Source organism: Sus scrofa, chromosome 5 (assembly GCF_054392235.1).
Source record: "Sus scrofa isolate SSC_HxYL_T2T_F1_AM1 chromosome 5, Sscrofa_HxYL_maternal_Yorkshire_Landrace_v2.0, whole genome shotgun sequence".
Lineage (NCBI taxonomy): Eukaryota > Metazoa > Chordata > Mammalia > Artiodactyla > Suidae > Sus > Sus scrofa.
The window spans coordinates 115339-135339 of NC_139387.1; the positions used below are offsets into that span (position 1 = coordinate 115339).

At 54.7% G+C, this 20001-nt stretch overlaps 1 protein-coding gene across 11 annotated transcripts in view; it reads right to left on the reverse strand.

The window, feature by feature from the left end:
- Window positions 1–15550, reverse strand: part of SHANK3 (SH3 and multiple ankyrin repeat domains 3) — a 51685-nt gene extending 36135 nt beyond the window's left edge. For 8 of the 11 annotated variants that reach the window (XM_085024961.1, XM_021091273.2, XM_021091269.2 and 5 more), the window contains exons 1-11: window positions 15416–15550; window positions 13472–14114; window positions 12941–13144; window positions 12029–12100; window positions 9596–9704; window positions 9369–9520; window positions 9097–9264; window positions 8881–8997; window positions 8423–8500; window positions 7459–7525; window positions 1329–1602 (exon numbers count right to left, since the gene is read on the reverse strand). In XM_085024961.1, the coding sequence (XP_084881087.1) occupies window positions 1329–1602; window positions 7459–7525; window positions 8423–8500; window positions 8881–8997; window positions 9097–9264; window positions 9369–9520; window positions 9596–9704; window positions 12029–12100; window positions 12941–13144; window positions 13472–13753 (1523 nt within the window). In that variant the 5' untranslated portion in view covers window positions 13754–14114; window positions 15416–15550. Of the gene's footprint in view, window positions 1–1328; window positions 1603–7458; window positions 7526–8422; window positions 8501–8880; window positions 8998–9096; window positions 9265–9368; window positions 9521–9595; window positions 9705–10895; window positions 10957–12028; window positions 12138–12940; window positions 13145–13471; window positions 14115–15052; window positions 15111–15415 lie in introns of those variants that run through there. The other 3 variants (XM_021091268.2, XM_021091271.2, XM_021091272.2) reach the window with 3 other exon arrangements.
- Window positions 15551–20001: the final 4451 nt, after the last annotated feature.

Here is a 20001-nt window from a genome sequence, read left to right on the forward strand (position 1 = left end):
TGGGGGGAGAACCGAGGTGCTCTGAGGCAGGGCAGACAGCCTTGTAGGCCCGGTAGGGACACAGAGAGACAGAAGACATCACAGCTCAAGGCTGCATGAGCAGGGACAACGGCAGAGGCAAAAATGGCTTTTATAAGCTCTTGCTGTGCCCGAAGCCCTCTGCTGAACCCTCAAGCTTAGAAAGTTTGGGAATCAGGTCTACCCGGGCTTGACTTAAGCCGCTTCCTAGCTCTGTGATGCCAGACAAGTCATTTACCCCACCTGAGTGTTGGGACCGTCATCTGTGAAATAAGGCACAGCCTCATAAATGGTCAAGGTTAAGTGAGAGGATACACACTATGCTGCTCAGCTCAGTCCTCACTGTGAAAACAAAGTGCTATTTATGTAATTCGTTCATTCAACATATCCCTGCACCTTCTACAGGACTGACTCTCAGGAAGCTACAGGAAACATGGCAAACGGCTCCTGCCCTCAAGGTGCAGGGAGGAGAGGTGCCTTAGTCAGCAGCAGCTGGCCTGAGCTGTGGTCCGGGGGTGGGGCGGTAGGGAGCCTTCACTGCCCAGGTCCCAGAAGGCTTGCTGGAGGAAATGTCTTGGGTAGGGTTAGTCTTGCCTCACTGAGGCGAAACGCAGGCACAGAGTGGTTAGCTGATCTGCCCTGGCCACACAGGCAGCAGACGCTGGACTGCACTGGACCCCCTCCCCTCCCCACTGCTCAGGTCAGTGGAGCGCCAGCCCAGGCTTTTGCTCTAAGTTCTAGGAATGCCAAGTCCTCCACAGGTCCTTGGATCTCAGTGTCCCAGGACTCATGGTGAGCAGGAAAGAGGAGAACCATGGAGCCCTGTGGTTATACGGGGCTGGAGCGCTGAGGGAAAAGACCGAGGCTCCCCTGTGGGGACAGGGCTAAGGGTCACCTACAGATTTTGAGCCCTCATGGAGAGGGAGTTCCATTCCCTAACCTCTTACCACATGTCGCACAGCCCTGCCTCGTCCCAGCCCTCCTCCTCCGCCCTGGCACTAAAGCACAGGTCTGACCAGACTCTCTCCTCCCAACATGCTCCCTCAGCTGCCCACCGTCCCAGGGACAAGCCCAGCTCCAAGCAGAGGTCAGCATGGGGAGACTGCCCCGGCTCCAGCACCACTGTCTTCCCTTTCCCACCCAGGGAGGCCCTTCTGGGGGCCGGGAAGTTCCCCCACCCAGAGCCTCAGCTCATCACTGCAGAGGTGCCAAGCACCAAGAGGCCTCTACCTGCCTCCCCATGCTGGCTCCTCCCGGCCCAGGTCCTGGCACTGCCCCCCCGCCCCCGGCCCAACCCAGCCACCTCCTACCTGATCTTGCTCTGGCTGCCCCTGCCTGCTGCGGGGCCGCTGCCGTCATTCTCTTGGTCACCGTCTCGGTCCCGTTCTTTCTCCTCCTGCAGCCGCTGGAGCAGCAGCTGGTGGGGGAGGCTTCGCAGCGAAGGTCCAGGAGAAGCTGCTGGCTGCACCTCACCCTTCAGGTTGATGTCACTGGCTGAGCGCTGCAGGGGCCGAGGAGAGGCCAGGCCGCTGGGGCCAGCCAGCCGCCGCCGCTTCGCATAGCTGGGGGTTTCCCTGAATGGTACTGGGGGGGGAGGGACAGGTGAGACTCTGGGCAGCCAGATAGGGTGACCAACATGTCCTGGTTTGTCCAGTATTTCTAGATTTTAAAAGTAAGATCTTATGTGCCAGGAACTGCCTCAATCCCAGGCAGCCAGGACAGTTGGCCACTCTATGACTGAAGCTATGCTGGGGGGTCACGTGCCAAACTGCCTCTAACTCTAACGTCAGGGGTAAAAATCTGTCCTTCCTTTCAGCCAAATGAGGTCTTGGGAATACTCAGATCTGCTCCTGGAGCTGCCCATTCACACGCTTCCAGAAAGACAGACTAGGCCACATGTGACAAATCTCACCCGACTACTAAGGCATGGGGTCATTTGCAGTTGACCCCTAATCAGAGAAACCGTAAGTGATGCTCTGGAGCGGGGTTGGCAAACACCTGTAAAGAATCGGACAGGAACCATTCCAGGCTTTGCAAACCATACGGTCTCTGTCGTGAGGACTGAGCATTGCCACTGCAGCATGAAAACAGCCTCAAACAATGTACAAGCAAATGGGTGTGCCTGAGTTCCAATAAAGCTTTATTTAAATAGCAGTTGGTGATTTAAAAAAACATGATCCAACTATATGCTATTTACAAAAGAATCGCTTGAGATCCAAAGACACAAATAGGCTTAAAATAAAAGGATAAAGGAATATATTTCATGTAAATAGTAACCAAAAGAGAGCTACGCAGCTACGATAACATCAGACAAAACAGACTTTAAAAAGTGTTACAAGAGACAGAGAAGGACATTATATATCAATAAAAGTGTCAATTTATCAAACAGATTAACAATTATTAACATACATGCATGAAACAACAGAGCATCAAAATACATGAAACAAACATATTTGGAGAAACAGACAGTTCTATAGCAATATTTAAGACTTCAACACCCTCCTTTCGATAATGGATAGAACATCTAAAGAGACGATCAATTAGACACAGGAGACTTGACTGATGAGACCTAGTGGGTATACAGAGAACACTCCACAAAACAAGAACAAAGTGCACATTCTTCCCAAGGCACGTGGAACATCCTCTGGGAGAGACCATTTGTGAGGCCACCAGAAAGTCTCAAGAAGTTTTAAAGACTGGAATCATACAAAGTACCTTCTTCAATCACAATGGAAGAAGCTAGAAATTAAGAACATAAAAAAGCTGGGAAATTCACAAATATGTGAAAAATTAAACACACATTCTTAAACAATGCATTGTGAAGACAGAAATCATAAGGAAAACTGAAGACACTTTGCGAAAATAAAAACAAAAATACAACATACCAAAACAGCAAAAGGGTACTAAGAGGAAAATCTGTAGTGTAAACACCTACATTAAAAAGTGATAAGTTCTCAAATCAATAAGCTAATTGCACATCTTAAGGAACTAGAAAAAGAGAAGTAAACCAATCCCAAAGCTAGCACAGCAAAGAAATAATAAAGATTATATGCGATAAATGAAACAGAGAATAGAAATACAGAGAGAATCAGTAACACCAAAAGTTTGTTTGTTTTTTTTTTAAATATCGACAAAATTGGCAGACCTTTAGCTAGATCAAGGGAAAAAAAGAGAAGAGAGAAACAACTAAAATCAGAAATGGAAACTGGGGTAATACTACTGATCTTATACAATTAAAAAGAAGTATAAATAAATACTATAAATAACTGGATGCCAATAAATTAGATAAGCTAGATGAGAAGGGCAAATTTCTAGCAAAACACAAATGACCAAAACTGACTCAAGAAGAAATAGAAAATCTAAACAGGCCTATAAAAAAGCAAAGAAATTGAATCAGTAATCACAAAACTCCCAACAAAGTCCAGCATCAGATTGCCTCACTAATGAATTCTACCAAACATTTAAAAGAATTAACACCAATCCTTCTCAAGTTCTTCTAGAAAAACAGAAGAGGAAGAAACACTTCCTAACTTATTCTATGAGCAATGTAAAAATGAGCAAAGAAGTGGACATTTCTCCAAAGATACACAAAAGGCCAATAAGCACATAAAAAGATGCATCATTATCCATTACGGAAATGCAAATCAAAACCCCAATGAGATACCACTTCACTTGGACTAGGAAGACTATAATCCAAAAAACAAAAACAAAACCAAAAACACAAAAGTTGCGCAAGTGCTGGTGGGGATTTGAAGATTTTGGAACCCTCGTACACTGCTGGTGGGAAGGTAAAATAGTGAAAAACAACTTGGGAGTTCCTCAAAGAATGAAATATAGAATTATCATAGGACCCAGCATTGCTCCTCCTAAATATACACCCAAATTAATTGAAAACAGGTATTCAAACAAATACAATTCATACATGTTCACAGCAGCAATACTCAAAACAGCCAAAGGATGGAAGCAATCCAAGCGTCCATCAAAGGATGAATGGATAAACAAAATGTCACATATACAACGGACTATTAATTCAGCCATAAGAAGGAATGAAACAGTATGGATGAAGCGTGAAAACATGCTTTGGCTTGTTAAAAGAAGCCAAACACCAAGGTCATTCCACTTACACGCAATAGGTAACTCCATATACATTCGCAATAGGTAACTCCATATAGACAGAGAGTATGTTAATGGCAGACAGCGGTTCAGGGAGAGGAGAACGAGGGGAACAATTGCTTAACACGCAGAGTCTCCATTTGCTGTGATAACAAATGTTTCCGAATTCAATAGGGCTGGTTGTGAAAGGAGTAAATACCACTGAATTATTCAATTTAAAATTATTAATTTTATGTTATATGAATTTAATTTTAACTGAAATTTAAATCCTCAAGCTTAAAGCCTCAATTAAGACAAAAACAAAAATAGACCGGACTAGATTTGGCCTGAGGGCGTTGTTTGCCAGACCCTATTCTAGACTCCAGTTACGCAAAGCACGGACTAGCAGCCTCACCTGCAGCTCTTTAGAAATGCACAGTCTCAGGCTCCACCTAGACCCTCCTAGTCAGAATCTACCTTTAACCAGATCCCCAGGAGACTCAAAATATACATGACAAAGGGAGAAGCACTTCCCTGGGCACTCTTCAAAAGCACTCAGAGACAGCAAGTCAATGAGAGATAGCAGTATAGCGTGCACAGGAGAAGGTGGGAGAGCCTGTGGACCCAGAGGTAACTCAAGGCAACAGGTGAGGAAGCAGAGGTGGCTGCTCCCAGGTAGGGTTCCTGCTTCCAGCTGGCCAGTCTAGAGGGAGCAGGTGGGGCTGCCAAGAGGCTTTGGGGGAACTGCCCCCTGAAGACCGACAGGTCTCAGCCGACCAGATCCCTCCAGGGGGACTTCCTCCTTGCAGAAAATGAAGGCTGGTGGGGCAGTGCCTCCCTGCTGTTCCTCCTGGGGTGCAGGTCCCACCTGGGGTCCCAAGCTTGGGTAGGATGTAACAGACGACTCACGGAAGGTGTGTGCAGAGGGAGTAGGGGAACAAGGGGGGACCCCTGGATTGCCCAGGTCTGAAGACAGGCTCTGCCATTAACCTCTGTGTCTCAGTTTTCCCCTCTGTAAAAATGGACTGATAATAATCATTCACTGAGGGGGTTGCTGAGAGGGTGAATTAAGAGAACAGAGTTTATCATGAATATGAATACAGTAGCCTGTAGCTCAGGGACAGCTGGCTGTGCCATCTGAGTATACGGGTGACACCTGAGCAGGTAGGGATGCACGGCCAGCAGAGCTGATGTCCACAATGGCACTAACTGATATGGACCCTCAGCTCAACAACAAAATGCCTAACCCCAGCCAAGTGAGTGCACTCGGGGTAAGCCCCGACCGAAAGCTGCAATAATGCCGACCCGGGAGCCCTAGCATCTCTGTCCAAAGACGAGGGGCAGCTAAGGCCTTCCTTAGTCTCAGCCTGGATCATGGACAGGCCCCCACCCTCCAACCAGCTGGATTGAGACCACTTGCCAGAGTCCAGACCCACAGAACAGAATCCCACATGAGGTCAGAGGGGGAAGGGTTGCAAATAACCGTAAAACACCATATTTTACTTAAAGAAACTGAGGCACAGAGGTCCCAAGCAGCTTTCCAAGGTGACATCATAAGCAAAAGAGAGGACCCCACATATCCACAAAGCAGCCTTCTCCCAGGCCAGCAACCACCGCCAAGACACTTACCAGCCCTCACCAGACCATAACTGGAGCCTTGCTCCATCTCTCACCCCAAATTCAAACCTCAAACTTCATCACAGTTCTGAACAAAGCAGAACCTGGACCCCAAGCCTATACCACTTCATCAGCTGAGTACTTATTTTTTTCCTTTTTTTTTTTCTTCTTCTTTTTGCTGTCTTTTTAGGGCTGCACCTGAGGCACATGGAAATTCCGAGGCTAAGGAAGGAATCAGAGCAAAGCTGCCAGCCTAGACCACAGCCATGCAGGATCCACGCCACATCTGCGACCTATACCACAGCTCACAGCAACACCGGATCCTTAACTCACTGAGGGAGGTCAGGGATTGAACCCAAGTCCTCATGGATACTAGTCGGTTCTTAATCCGCTGAGCCGCAACGGGAACCCCTTTCAGCTCAGTTCTTTATTCAGCATGCACCTGCTGGTGCTGCCGTCTGAGGGTCTGCCCGCACCCTTGGATGGTCTCTCCACTATCCTGGCTCCCTGACCCTGCCTGGGGAACAGAGGGCTCATAGCCAAGCCCCACTGCAGGGAGGCTTGTTCAGGAGAAACTCTCTACAGGAAGACTCCTCAAACTCCTTAAACATGAACTTGACCTTAGTCTTAACCCGACCGTAACCTCACATCAGAACCAACAAGGACTGGAACCCTGAGAGCAGCCCTAGCCCTTTGCTGTTCATGATCACTTGAAGTTTTTTAAAAACGGGGTTACCGCACGTCATGAAAGAAAGGGGAGCCTGGGAGTCTGTGCTCCAGAGAAAGCCACGTGCAGAAAAGCCTGGTCCACCCAGGACAGAGGGAGCTGAGGGGCAAGCCCTTCTGTGGCCAGGTGACTGGAAGGAGTGGCTTCTGGCCGGAAAATATTCTTCCCAGGAGAAGAGACCCACCCCCAGCCACCCCAAACCAGGAGGAAGGGCAGGATTCCAGGCCCGAGCACAGGTTCCAGACCAACCACACACTCACGGGTGACATGGGAGTGGGTGAGGCCCTCCTTGAGGCCTGAGGCAAGCCCTCTGGACCTGAGGTTCAGACCGGATGGCACCCCCTGCTTTCTTTCTGGGGCACATACACACTAGACTTCTCTTGGGCACTGGCTGCCAAGAGCTGAGAGCCCCTCAACCTGAGGCGGCTGCCACCCTCTCTCAGCTGCACTGTGTTCCACCTTTTCCATGCGTGCGTACACATGATCTTGTCACACTGAGGCTTGCCAAGGGCCACTTTAACTGTTCACATTACAGGCTGAAACGGAACACCGAGGGCCAGTGGTTGCGATCCACTGCCACATGGTCCCTGCTGGCCCTTCACATGACCTAGCAGAAAATAAGCCCTGACCCCAGCTTCAACCCTACTCTCAACCTAAGTTGATCCCTAAATCCAGCACTGGCCCCAACCCACAGCCCTAACCATTATAACCATACCCTTGACACTGACCTGACCCTAAACCCCACCCACAGCCCTAAACTGACCATGCCCTTGACCCTGAACCCTCTGTCCATGCCACACAGGCCCTTCCCTCAGCATAGTCCCCATACCTGCAGGGGCCACGAATGGACCCCTGGGACTACTCCCAGCTGTACTGGGAGAGCTGGAGGAAGAGGCTCAGGGGAAGGGGGCTCCCTTGTAACATCCCCACAGACCCCTGCACTGTTGGGCCCCAACAACCCCCACAAATCCACATTCAACGGGACCTGGGTGGGCAGAACTCACCAACATCCGAATCTTTGTGGGTCTTGATGACCTCCGCAAGCTCAAAGTTCCCTGCTATGATGGCCACCTGAGGGAGGGGAGGGGCAGGAGGGAGGCTCAGCAGCACCACACTCGCCACGCCTCGGCCCTGGGGGTGCCTTCCTAGACTCCGTGCGGGGTCTTCCTCAGTGGAGCACCCCAGGCTCAGTCCCTGGCCCCTGTCAAACTCACCGTCCCAGTCTGCGCGACTTGCAGAGCTGAAGCTGGGGCCCAACGGTGGTCCTGCCTGCGCTCCTAATGGCCATTCCACATGCCATCTTTCCTGCCCCAGACACAGCCCACCCCTGCCTCACTCCTGTCACCCCCTTCTTTCCCTCACCCTGCATCTCATCGCCCGGCAGGCCCTTCCCTGCTGCCTCTGCCCTCCTGACTGGACCCCGCGGCAGCCAGACCCGATCTTCCCACACCTCCTCAGAGAACTAGGAAGACCCTGTGCCCACTGAGAGCAGAGTGCCAGCTCCTTCCATGGTCCAACGTCCCCAAGACAGGGTCCCCACTCCCCCACAAACTCCAGGCCACACGCAGACCCATCCATCTGGTCATCCCGGTGCCAAGAACCAAACCTGCCAGAGAAAGGACTCAGAAACATCACATGAGTCCAGAGTCTAGGACCCTCCTTCTCGCCCCTGGCATAGCTCTGCCATGTGTCTCTGGCATGTCAAGCCCACACCTGTGCTCTCCTGGCCCCAGAGCCCCTAACCTGTCTCTCTTCTCCCTGGAAGGGGAACCAAGGGAACCATCCACGGTGAACAAGCCCCATGAGCCAGGCACTGCACTGGCCCACCCTCTTCCTCTGCTTGACCTAGGGGCGATCCTGGGGTCAGAGGCCCCCCACATTGCCTTCCAGGTCCAGAGAGGCCACGCCACACAGAGATGGACAGACATGCCCTGGGGCAGCCTCGCACTCCTGTAAACACTCACGTACCTGGAAGGCTGTCTGGCTGTTGTAGTTGCGGACATCCTTGTTGGCTCCACGGAAAAGCAGGACACGGGCACAGCTCTCCTGTGGGAGGGTCAGAGGAGGGGTCAAAACTGGGCAATAGCGGGTGCACACACAGGGGTGCAGGGCACACACACCCACACCCGAGTGTTCAATGCACACGTGAGTAGTGTAGAGACCATCAGGTCAGGTGGACACGTGCAGGTCCCGCCTGGCCCAGCAGCCCAGATGCACACGATCCACAACTGGTTGTTGGGAACACACACGTATGACATGCATGTTCGGGGGACAGATATACACACACAGGCCTGTGAGGTCACAGCTCATGGCAGGACACAGAACACGCACTTGTGGAGTGACACACAGGATCAGACGTGCACACACCTAGTCAATGTACAACGTCACCTGTGTGTACACACGCGTGGGCACACGCGCAGGCACACCTGGTTGTAGAGGGCGCAGATGTGCAGGGCTGTGTTCCCCGAGGCGTTCTGGGCCCCCATGTCGGCTCCGTAGAACAGCAGGTGCTCCAGGTGCTGCACGTGCCCAAAGCGGCAGGCCTGGGGGAGGACAGAGGTGCCTCTGGGTCTCCAGACAGAGCCCAGACCCCAAACCCCACAGACAGAGCATGGGACCCCGCCTTCGCGCTCCCCACCCACCTGGTGGACCTCCTGCCAGCCGTTCTCATCCGTGGTCCCCAGCTGAGCATGGTCGTGCAGAAGCAGCTCACAGCAGAGGGCGTCCCCCCCACCCAGGGCGCTGTGGTACAGGGGCGTCAGGCCGCGGCTGTCCTTGTAGTCAGGTGAGGCACCCAGGTCCAGCAGGGTCTGCGGGCGAGCAGCCTCAGGATCCACGCCAGGCCTGCCTCCGCCCCCCCCTCCCCGCTACAGGGCCACGTGCCCCTCCAGGCTGCGGCCCCGCCTGCACTGACCGTCAAAGCCGCCGCATTCCGCTGGCGGGTGGCGCAGTGCACCGCGGTGAGGCCGTCGCGAGTGCGGAAGTCCAGGTGAGCACCACCGTTCCGCAGCACCTTCAGCAGGTCCGCGGCATCGTCCAGCTGGGCCGCGAGACTCAGGGGACACTCTGGGTTCAAGGGACACACGAAGGTTACTATCCTGGCCACACCAAGGCCATGCCCCTTCCTGTGCTGCTTCTCACCTCCTGAGTCAGGATCGTGGAAATTGGGGTCCAGCCCCTTGTCCAGCAGGCGGGCCACCTTGTCCGTGCTGTGCAGCTGCACATATTCCATGAACTTCTTCAGGTTCGCCTGGAACACCCAGCCATCCCGATCAGCCCTCACCACAGCCACCAGCATCGGACCGTTACCCACCTTCCACCAGGGAGCCTCAGGCCACCTGTGGGGCACCCACTGCTCTACCATCTCACGTGGGGACCTTGTCACTCCGCTCATGTCACCCTAAGCCCAGCACTCTCACTGTGGCCCCAATCCTAGCTCAGCTGGACCCCTGTGCTGCTTGAAATGCTTCCTTGCATCCCAAGCCCAACACAGTGGTCAGCCTGAGCCCAGCCAGCCCCTCGACAAGGCCCAGGTTGTCCTGGTCACGGCCCCGGAGTGACTTCCCTACCCCAGCCTCAGCCACTGCCCTGGCTTCTCTCCCTGGCCCTGGTGCCCCAACCTGTCCAGCCTGGAAGAGCCCAAGGCCACCTGGGCAGGAGCCAGCCCAGGGCAGCCCACATCCCCATCACTCCTGAGGTGGCCTGTCCCTTCTCTAGCCCTTCTTCCGCAAGAGCTCACCCTATGGCCGACTCCCACCTCGGGGTCCCTACTTGACCACCAGGTGTCCCCTCCTCTGACACGACTGTGCCTGCATTTCATTCATTCACCCAGTCAGGCAGTGGCATCCATTCACTCAGCAAAGCCTCAATGAGCTCCTGCTGGTGCTACCCTGCTGTGTGCACAAGGCAAGGTGCCCTGGCCAGAGGTCCCAAGCCCCCTAGAAACAAAGTGCGTCAGAAACAAGAAAGCGTGCCATGGAGACTGTTCCAGCTCCCTCAGGTCGGGATGATGAAACAGGAGGAAGGGAGCTCACAGCCGAAACAGAAGACCTTGGCTGTACCCAGGAGGCGCACGGTGACGGTGGGGACCAGCTGGAGCCCAGGCGGGCAGAAACACAGCACTGAGGTTAAGAGTTGAAACTCGGAGTTCCCGTCGTGGCGCAGTGGTTAACGAATCCGACTAGGAACCATGAGGTTGAGGGTTCAGTCCCTGCCCTTGCTCAGTGGGTTAACGATCCGGCGTTGCCGTGAGCTGTGGTGTAGGCTGCAGACACGGCTCGGATCCCATGTTGCTGTGGCTCTGGTGTAGGCCGGTGGCTACAGCTCCGATTCGACCCCTAGCCTGGGAACCTCCATATGCCATGGGAGCGGCCCAAGAAATAGCAAAAAGACAAAAAAAAAAAAAGAGTTGAAACTCATCCTAAAAGCAAGTGGGACTCACTGAAAGGCAAGAGTCACTGGTGTCCTGTGGATCACTGGAGACGACTTCGGAAGAGTGGTGACTACGGGAGGAGCCCAGGATGACAGGGTCACGCCAGGGCCAGTAAAGGAGGCTCTGCCCAGCCAGAGTCATAGCTATTGACCACCACATGCCCCAGGGCAGCAGAGAAGTCTGGCGTGGAGGCTGCGAACTCACAGCAGGGTCACTGGGGTCACTGGGTGAGTGCTCAGATCCCTTTCTTAGGCTCCAGAGATTGTCAGTGAAGTTTCCAGCAAACACATGTCCGCTGGCCCTTGGGAGCTTCAGGTGGGAGTTTAGAGTCTGCCTGTGGGAAGGGCCGTAGCACCTGCCGTACCCCTCCTGAGGGGCAGGGAGATACCCCTCAAAGAGTATTTGGGGTCAGGCCCTCCTAGCAACGGTGCCCAGAAGTAAAGACCCCACAGGTATGTTTAGATACGGGACCCCAGAGTCAGAGAGATCATCTGGCTCTAACCCCACTACCACTGGATGAAGAGCTGTGAACGAGTCACCTAACTTCCCAGGAATTCACCATCTTCATCTGTGAAATGGACCAGTAATAGTCCCTCCCCGGAGAAAACGAACGAGATGCCTAATTACAAGTGCTCACCACTGGATGACCACTGAGCGCTGGCCTCTGTTTTCCCCACCCCTGCTCAGCTCCCCTCAACAACCACGCCAGCTGCTTGCCCACTTCTCCCCCACCAGGTGTTCACCAAGACACTGTACCCCATCGCACTCCAGCCCTTGGCCAGAGTCCCACCAGAGGGGCCAGCAAGATCTGATGGGAAACCATCCCCAGACCTACCACCCCAAAGACACAGAGCTCCCAGTCTGCACCCAGCCCTCTTGCTGCCCCCCACATCCACTCTGGGCCTCTGATGACAGGAGAAAGCAGGCTGAGCCAAAGCTGGAGGGATGGACCGGTCAGCCCCAACCAAGCTGGGGTGGGGGTTCTGGGAGCAGGGAAGGGACCCAAGAAGGGAATTCTGAAAGGATGATTTTGACTTCACAAAACCCAGTTAAGGCTGGGGTGGGGGAACACGGGCCAGGGCGGGAGGCTGGGGGGAGATGAGAAGGTAAGCTGAGTCCCTTCTCTACGGCTGCCCCCTTACCTTTGTGTGAAGCTTTGCAAACTGCTTATCATCAATGAGGTTCTGGGCATAAACTCTCCTCTTGTATCGAAACTGCTCAGGTAAAAACAAGGTGGAGAAAAGCGCCCACCTGGGCTGAGTGAGTGAAAGCACGCACGGAACCCAGGCCTGCCCACTGGTGTGCAGCTAAGGCCCCACACTGCTCACCCTCTCCCGCAACAGAGCCCCTGCCTGCCAGCCACACAAACCCATACACACTGCCACGGACGCCACGGACACGCAGGTCAGCTGTGCTGCATGCCCAGCTCTGCCTCCGCCTCATCCCCGAGATTCCCTGGAAACCTCCGTCCTCTTCCAAGGCCAGGTTCCAGGCTTACCTTCCTAGACTCCGCCTGTCTGGGTAAATCTGTCCCTACTCGCCTGTGCCACCACGGAGGCCAAGCCAGCTTTGAGCTCAGCCACCGTGGTGCTGGTTCGTTCCAGGGCTCTTTGGGCTTGACACCACCCACCTCCCAAACTCTGGGTCTGGGGCCCCTGCTCGCAGGGCAGTGAACAACCTTTACATCATGAATCGGGGAGCAAATGAGGACGACTTAGGTTGCCTTTCAGACAACTTCACGCGGGGCGGGGAGGGGGCGGACAAGGGCGACACGGATGTGCACACAGACGACCGCTGGCTTACTCCAGACAGCGCTCCGGCACTCACGCCTGCTCACACCCGACCGCACGCGCCGCTGGCCGCGCGCACCGCACGCGGCTCACACCTCGCACACGACACACCGCACCGGGCGCTCGGCACCCCCCGCCCCGCTCGCACACTAACTCCCCTGCCCCCACCCTCCGCGCCCCTCGCTGCCGCGCCCTCCACCGCTCCGGTCCCCGGGCTCGGCGGGGCGTCCCGCGCGCGCTCCGCCGCCCCCGGCCGCCGCTCACCTCCAGGTAGGGCAGGGGCGTGTCCAGGTTGGGCGGGTATTCCTGCAGGAGCCGCTCCTCGTCCAGGAACTTGCCGGCGCGGCCCCGGGAGGGCGGCTGAAAGAGCCCGTAGTTGAGCGCGTCCTGGAGGCTGTGGTTGAGGGCGCAGAGCACGCGCTGCTTGGCGGCCCACACCGGCGCGGCCGGGTCCAGGCGCAGGCACTTCTGCGGCGGAGCGGACTCGTGAGCAGGGGCCGGTCCCCCCGCCCCGCGCGGAGCTCCGAACCCCCTGGCCCCGCCCGAGTCTCGGGCCCGGCGGCGGGGGCCGCGGCCCCTGCGCCTCCGAGTCCAGCCGGCGAGGCCTCGCCCCAAGGGCGGTGCTTCCCCGGCCCCGCCCCCGCCCGGGGGGAGGGGGAGGGTCCCGGCGGAGGCGGCGGGGGAGGGGTGAGTAGCCGCAGGCCTGGGGTCTCCCGCGCCGGGCTCCCAGCGCGCGGGTGGGGGGCTGGCAGAGGAGGGCAGGGGTGCTGCCGGGACCCGGGCGGCAAAGCTCACCGTCTGCTGCAGGTCCGGGATGCCGACGCGCACAACCACGGCGCTGGCCCCGGGGCCATCCATCCCCGCGCCCGGGCTGGGGCCGCTCGCGGCCGCGAGCTGGGCGCACTGGGGCTCCTCGCGGCGACCCGGCCCCCCCTGACCCCCCGCCGGAGCCCCGTCGGCCGCGCTGTGCGGGAGGGGGCCGGGGGGGGCCGGGGCCGGGGCCGGCGCGGGGGACAGCGGCGCCGAGGGCTCCGCAGGGGCGACAGCGGCGGCGGTGGCGGCGCGGCTCAGCTGCATCGGCCCCGGCTCCGCTCGGCGCCTGCCTTCCCCGGGGGCGGGGGCGGCGGGGGGAGGGGGCCTGAGCCGGGAGGGAAGCGGGGGTGGCAAGGGGGCTGCGCCGGAGGCGAGGGCCGGGAGGGCTCAGGGCCAGCCGAGGGTGAGGGGGACTGTGCGGGGTCGCGGGTTGAGGAGTGGGGTTCGTGCGAGGGGCTAGGGCCGCTCAGCAGGGCGGGGGCCCTAGGGGCTGCGCTGGGGGTGTGGGGAGTCCTAGGCCTCAGTGTGGGGGGAGTGGCCGAGCAGCAAGGGCCGCGCCGCCCTTCGGCTGCGGAAGAGCATCCGTGGGCCACTCGGGAAGATGCGGCGAGGAGGGGTCCTGGAGCTGGGGTGGGGGCCGCGTTGGGCACAGGGACCAGAGGTAGAGCAGGAAGGGGAGAGAAAAACAGGAGAATTAATTTCCGGGGGTGGCAGCTTCTCCCCACTCTACCGACATCCCCTCCCCACCCGACTCAAGGCCCCAGAGAGATGACAGGGACCAACCCTGCCCCAGTCCTGGGGCCAGGAAGTTGGGGAGCTCGGAGCCTGGGAGGGGCCAGGAGGTCTCCCACAGCCAGAACCAATTAACCCTCCGACTTAACCCTTAGGACAATGGCCGAACAGTATTCAGCGCGGCTCCCCCACCGTAACCGAGTTTGGGGAGTTCGCTCCGGACTCTGAGGCTGGCCTCTCCTCCTCCCCCCTCCTCAGGTCCCGGGTCTGCCTAGATCCAAAGCCTGTCACCCCCCTCCAGTCACCTTAGCGACGACAGGATGGGGGCGCAACCTACAAGGAAGGGCTTAGGGGAGGGGGCGCTACTAGTCTCCACCTGTGACGGGGAAGTGAATTTTAGTTTTACGCGTTGTCGTGGCAACGCGGGAGGGGGTGATGAGTGGGCGGAAAAGAGGGGAGCGCGCAGTAAAGAAACTAGCTCTGGCACCACCGCCCCATTGGAGCATGCCATCCTCTCCCCCCCCACCCCACCCCCCGCCGCCACCCTAAAGCACATCAGCCTCACAGAACTACCCCCAGAGCTGGGAAACCCTGTGCCCCCAAGGTGCCTGAAAGCAAAGAACAGTCCCTAAACGTTGAAATATCCCTGATTTTCCGAGAAATAGCTTCTGACTCCCACAGAACTCCCCCAGTATGCCTGACTCCTCGCCAAAGAACAGGCCCTGACCCCCACAGCCGCTCACCCTCTCACATGACACACAGTAACCTTCACAGAACAACCCAGCCTGCGGACCCCTGGACCCTGGTAGAAAACAGCCCAGCCGCACCTACCTCCTCCAAGAGCAGCCCTGGATCCCCTGAGCCTCCCAGAAATAAACTTGAATGAGCCCCCCCTCCCCACACACACACACACTGAAAACCACCCTACTCCTCCCGGTAAGGAAGGAAGCACCCTGACCCGCATGCAACAGTGCCTGACACCTCTCCAAGAACAGCCCCCACCCCGCAGAACCGCCTTGACTACCACAAACCCCCAATGCCCACCCCTCTGCCCCCAGAACAGCCTCTGATCACCCCAGAGCAAGGAGGAGGAGAGGGGTAGGACCAGCCCAGACCCCTGAGGGAACCCAGGCTCTCTCCTCCACATCCACCACCCCTTCAGGAAGCATCTCTGCCTCCCAGGATTCCACTGACCCTGCAGAGCCGAATCTCCAGCGCTGTCTGTGATCTGGTCCCGCTTTCTCCCCAAGCCTGAGCGGACCCTCCCTGCCTAGAAGTGTGGCCCCAGGATGTCCAGGCTCTTCCTAAGGCCACTGGTGTGGCCTGAGTGGGGGAGCTGAGGGTCCCCAGGGGCTGGAGCAGGATGGGAGGGGTAGGGGAAGGGGGGGAGCAGGAAGGGGCCATCGGAAGCCCACTTATCTGCAGGAAACACCTTGGGAAGCATGTGGCCCAGCCCTGGAGAGAGGAAACCAGTGCTTCCCGGCCCCCATCCTGTCTCCACCATCTTCCTGCCCCTGTTCTCCCCTCCCTGAGTCACCCAGGGCTTCCCCTCCCTGCCCTGCCTCATCCCTCCCACTGGCGGCTGCAAGGCCGTGGACCAGCTCAACAGAGTCCTCCATTAGCAAAAGGACCGAAAAAGGAGGCTGCACTTCTCACCACATCAGACTCAGAGCAGCCCCAGGCCCCCGAGTTCTCCCTGCAAACCTGCCTTTGGCCTGGATGGCCAGGTGCCCACCTGTCCACCCACCCTGGACCTCAGGAGGGCCCCTTCAGCCTTCCCAGGCCTCCCACCACCCCCCTGTCTTTGATGAGTCCAGCACTGTGATTGCCAAGCTTTCGGGAATTCACATCTTTGCTGATCAGCAACCAACACACCCCTGGTCTCCGGCTCAGCTGAGCCTGCACTGCCCGTGCTGGTTCCACAGAGTGCCTGGCACAAAGCATGGGTTCATCACGAACACATTCCAAGCGTGCACCACTCCCTTGAACCCACCACCACCCTGGCAAAGGGCAAAAATTCCAATACCCAGAAGCATCTTACCCGCACGAGGGCCCCCTGTCCCTGCAACATGGGTTTACCGTGGAGAAGCCCAGGGACATACTTTTGGTGAGATTAAAAGACCCCCTGCTCCTCACCACCTCCCAGCCTAGCCCCGCCGCTCTGCTCCCCTGTCTCTGTCCTTGAAGGTGAGGCTCCTCCGAACCCCACGGCCTTTCTGTGTCCCCACTGCTTCCATCAGGGCTAAGATTCCAGAAAGACCCACAGTTCTCTCATCCCCGGTTCTCCCCACTGCAGACCTTCAGACCCATGATGTCTGTGGGAGCTCATGTGGGCAAAGCATCCAGAACCATGCCTGGCACAGGGTCAAACCTGACTGTGGATGGACCCCGCGGCTGCCCCCAGGCCCATCAGCTACAAAAAAGGCCATCTGACATCCCTGGTGCCCACACCCTCGAGGTCTGCGGCACCAAGAGCATGGGCGCCCTGCCCACGCATCCTGGCCCTTCTTCTGGCTCTTTCTGGTGAGGATGTCTGTGTCCCCCTCCCACGCCAGCTTTGCCTCTCCTGGGGCCCACTCCTCACCCAGATCCCAACCCTTCTCTCCCTCTCATACTTTAGCCTACGTGGCCTGGCCCCACAGTCCCTCTCTTGCTGAAAACCCCACAGGCTTGCTTTCTCCCATGTCCAACTGCACTCTCCCTGAACTCTCACCCCCTTGGGTTCCATGGGGACAGAGTGGGTGTCCTGCTGTCAGGCCCTCCCCTGGCTGCCCCTGGTTTTCTTTCCCAGTAAATGCTCTTCCCCAAGTGGACCCACCTTCCCCATGCTCCCCTCCCCACTCCGATCTTTCTTCCACAGCACCCTATTGTCTACACAGCCTGTAATTCACTTACTGTAGCTTATTGTTTAGGCTCCCCCCACACCCCGCCCCCGCCAGAATGAAGGCTCCTGTGAAGAGAGAGCTTCGCGTGTCTGGTTCACAGACGTGCCCTAGTGTGGTGGTGCCTGGTAGTGGATGCTCAGCAGGCATTTGCTGCCCTTCCTCTGCAAGGTAGTCACGCCCCAGTGTCCCTCCTCAGACCAGGCCCTCTGCAAACTCCAGAGCAGCGCACGGGGCAGAGTGCTGGATGTCCAGGTGGCTGTCTGGACCTGGTGTAAATTTTGTGGGTAGTTTTTTTTTCCTTTTTTAAAATGATTTTTATTTTTTCCATTATAGTTGGTTTACAGTGTTCTTTGTGGATAGTTTTTAATTGCTTCTAGCTATTTAACGTCAATCACATATTTAGATTTTATTCATCCCGAGTCCGAACTGTTAAGTTCTATATTTCTCGTAATACAAATCTGTTTCTAAAGAATCCATTTTTCATTTGGTTAATCATCTCTATTTCTGTTTTTGTTTTCTTCTGTTTATTTCTTTTACTGTTCCAATTATTGTTAAGATTCTTTTTCAAATTTCATTAGCTAGGTGCTTAACTCAATTTTTAGTCTTTCTCTTTTTTGATAATGAGCATTTAAGGTTGCACATTTCCAAGTGCCACTTTAGTTGTGCTTATTAAGTCCTAATAAGTACTATTTTTAATTTCATCTTGTTGATTTTCTAATATCAGTTATATTGTTTGCTTCAGGAACTGCTGAAAAGTATACTTTTTTTTTTTTTTTTGGTTTTTAGGGTTGCACCTGTGGCATATAGAGGTTCCCAGGCTAGGAGTCGGATCAGAGCTGCAGCTGTCGCCCTATGCCACAGCCACAGCCATGCCAGATCTGAGCCACGTCTGTGACCTAAGCCACAGCTTGCGGCAGTGCAGGATCCTTAACCCACTGAACAAGGCCAGGGATTGAACCCGTATCCTCATGGATACTGGTCAGATTCTTAAGCAGCTGAGCTACAACAGGAATTCCAAAAGTATGCTTATTTAAATTTTCAGGAGTTCCCGTCATTGCTCAGTGGTTGATGAATCCGACTAGGAACCATGAGGTTTCGGGTTCGATCCCTGGCCTTGCTCAGTGGGTTAAGGATCCGGCGTTGCTGTGGGCTGTGGTGTAGGTCGCAGACATGGCTCTGATCTTACATTGCTGTGGCTGTGGTGTAGGCTGGCAGCTGTAACTCCAATTAGGCCCCTAGCCTGGGAACCTCCATATGCTGCGGGTACAGCCCTAAAAAGACAAAAAAAAAAAAGACCAAAATAAATAAGTAAATAAATTTTCAAAGGGATACTAGCTTTTTTGGAGAGAGGACTAACCCTTAGCTACCGATTTCTTATTTTATTGCATTATAGTCAGAGAAGGCGAGCAGCATGATTTTGATTTTTGAGATTTTGTGAGAACTTTCTTTGTAGCCAATTCAACAGGAATTGTTGGATGTTGTATAGATTATTCACGTATATTATTCGTAACATGAATTATCTCCATTATATCAAACTTGTGAATTGTATTATTCAAATCTTCTATGCCCTTTCTAACGTTCCATTTGCTCGATTTAAAAGTGACTAAGGTGGGAGTTCCTGTCATGGCGCAGTGGTTAACGAATCTGACTAGGAACCATAAGGTTGCGGGTTCCATCCCTGGCCTCGCTCAGTGGGTTAAGGATCCAGCGTTGCTGAGAGCTGTGGTGTAGGTCGCAGACACAGCTCAGATCTGGCATTGCTGTGGCTGCAGTGTAGGCCGGTGGCTACGGCTCTGATTGGACCCCTAGCCTGGGAGCCTCCATATGCCATGGGTGCAGCCCTAAAAAGACAAAAATAAAAAATAAAAAAAATGAAAGTTACTAAGAGAAGTGGGATGAAATCCCGCATTAGCAGTCTCTCCATGAAATTTTGCCAACTTAGGATTTATATGTCTTTTCAGACTTTATTTTTAATGCTAACAGGTTTAGGATTCCTGGTAAATTATTCCTTTTTATCATTACATTGTGCCCTTCGTCATCCCTAATGGTGCTTTTTGCCTCAATTTTATTTTTTCAGTGATTAACATAGCCACAGCAGTTTTTTTGTGAGTATTGACCTCAGCTATCTTTTCCCTCCTTTTTCTTTTGTCCTTTCTATGCCTTATATTCTTAGATATGCTTCTGGTAAGCAGTGTGTGTCGCCAGATGTTTATAAAAACCAATCTTACAGTCCTTAACCTTTAATGGTGTTTCATTGTGATTATTGATATGTTTTCATTGATTTTTACCACCTCATCTGTGTTGCTGATTGGTTTGGTTTTTCTCTGGTGCTTTTTTTTCCCTTTGGGCCTCTGTTTGATCACATCTTCATTCCTCTTTCCCTCAACCCCCTTTACTTTGGAAGTTAAACATTCTCTATCATTTTCATACATATGCTTACATTTTCAACATGCATGAGTAACAAAGTCCAAAGCTAATTAACAGCGCTGCCTTCCTTCCCTGCACTAGTAAGAATTCAAGATGCTTAAGCTGCAGGTCTCTTGTTGAGGCTCCTCGTGGAGTCACGTGTCAACCCAGCTGTTCATTCACTTTCCTTCTGTCTTGAATTTTCTTTTCTGAGAGTAGTGACAAATTCTTTCAGTCTTTTTCTTTAAAATATCTTATTTCTTTTCTTTTTTTTTTTTTTTTTTTGCTTTTTAGGGCCACACCCATGACATATGGAAGTTCCCAGGCTAGGGGTCGGATCGGAGCTACAGCTGCTGGCCTATACCACAGCCACAGCAATGCCGGATCAGAGCCACGACTGCAACTACACCACAGCTCATGGCGATGCCACATCCTTAACCCACTGATTGAGGCCAGGGATCAAACCCACAACCTCATGGTTCCTAATCA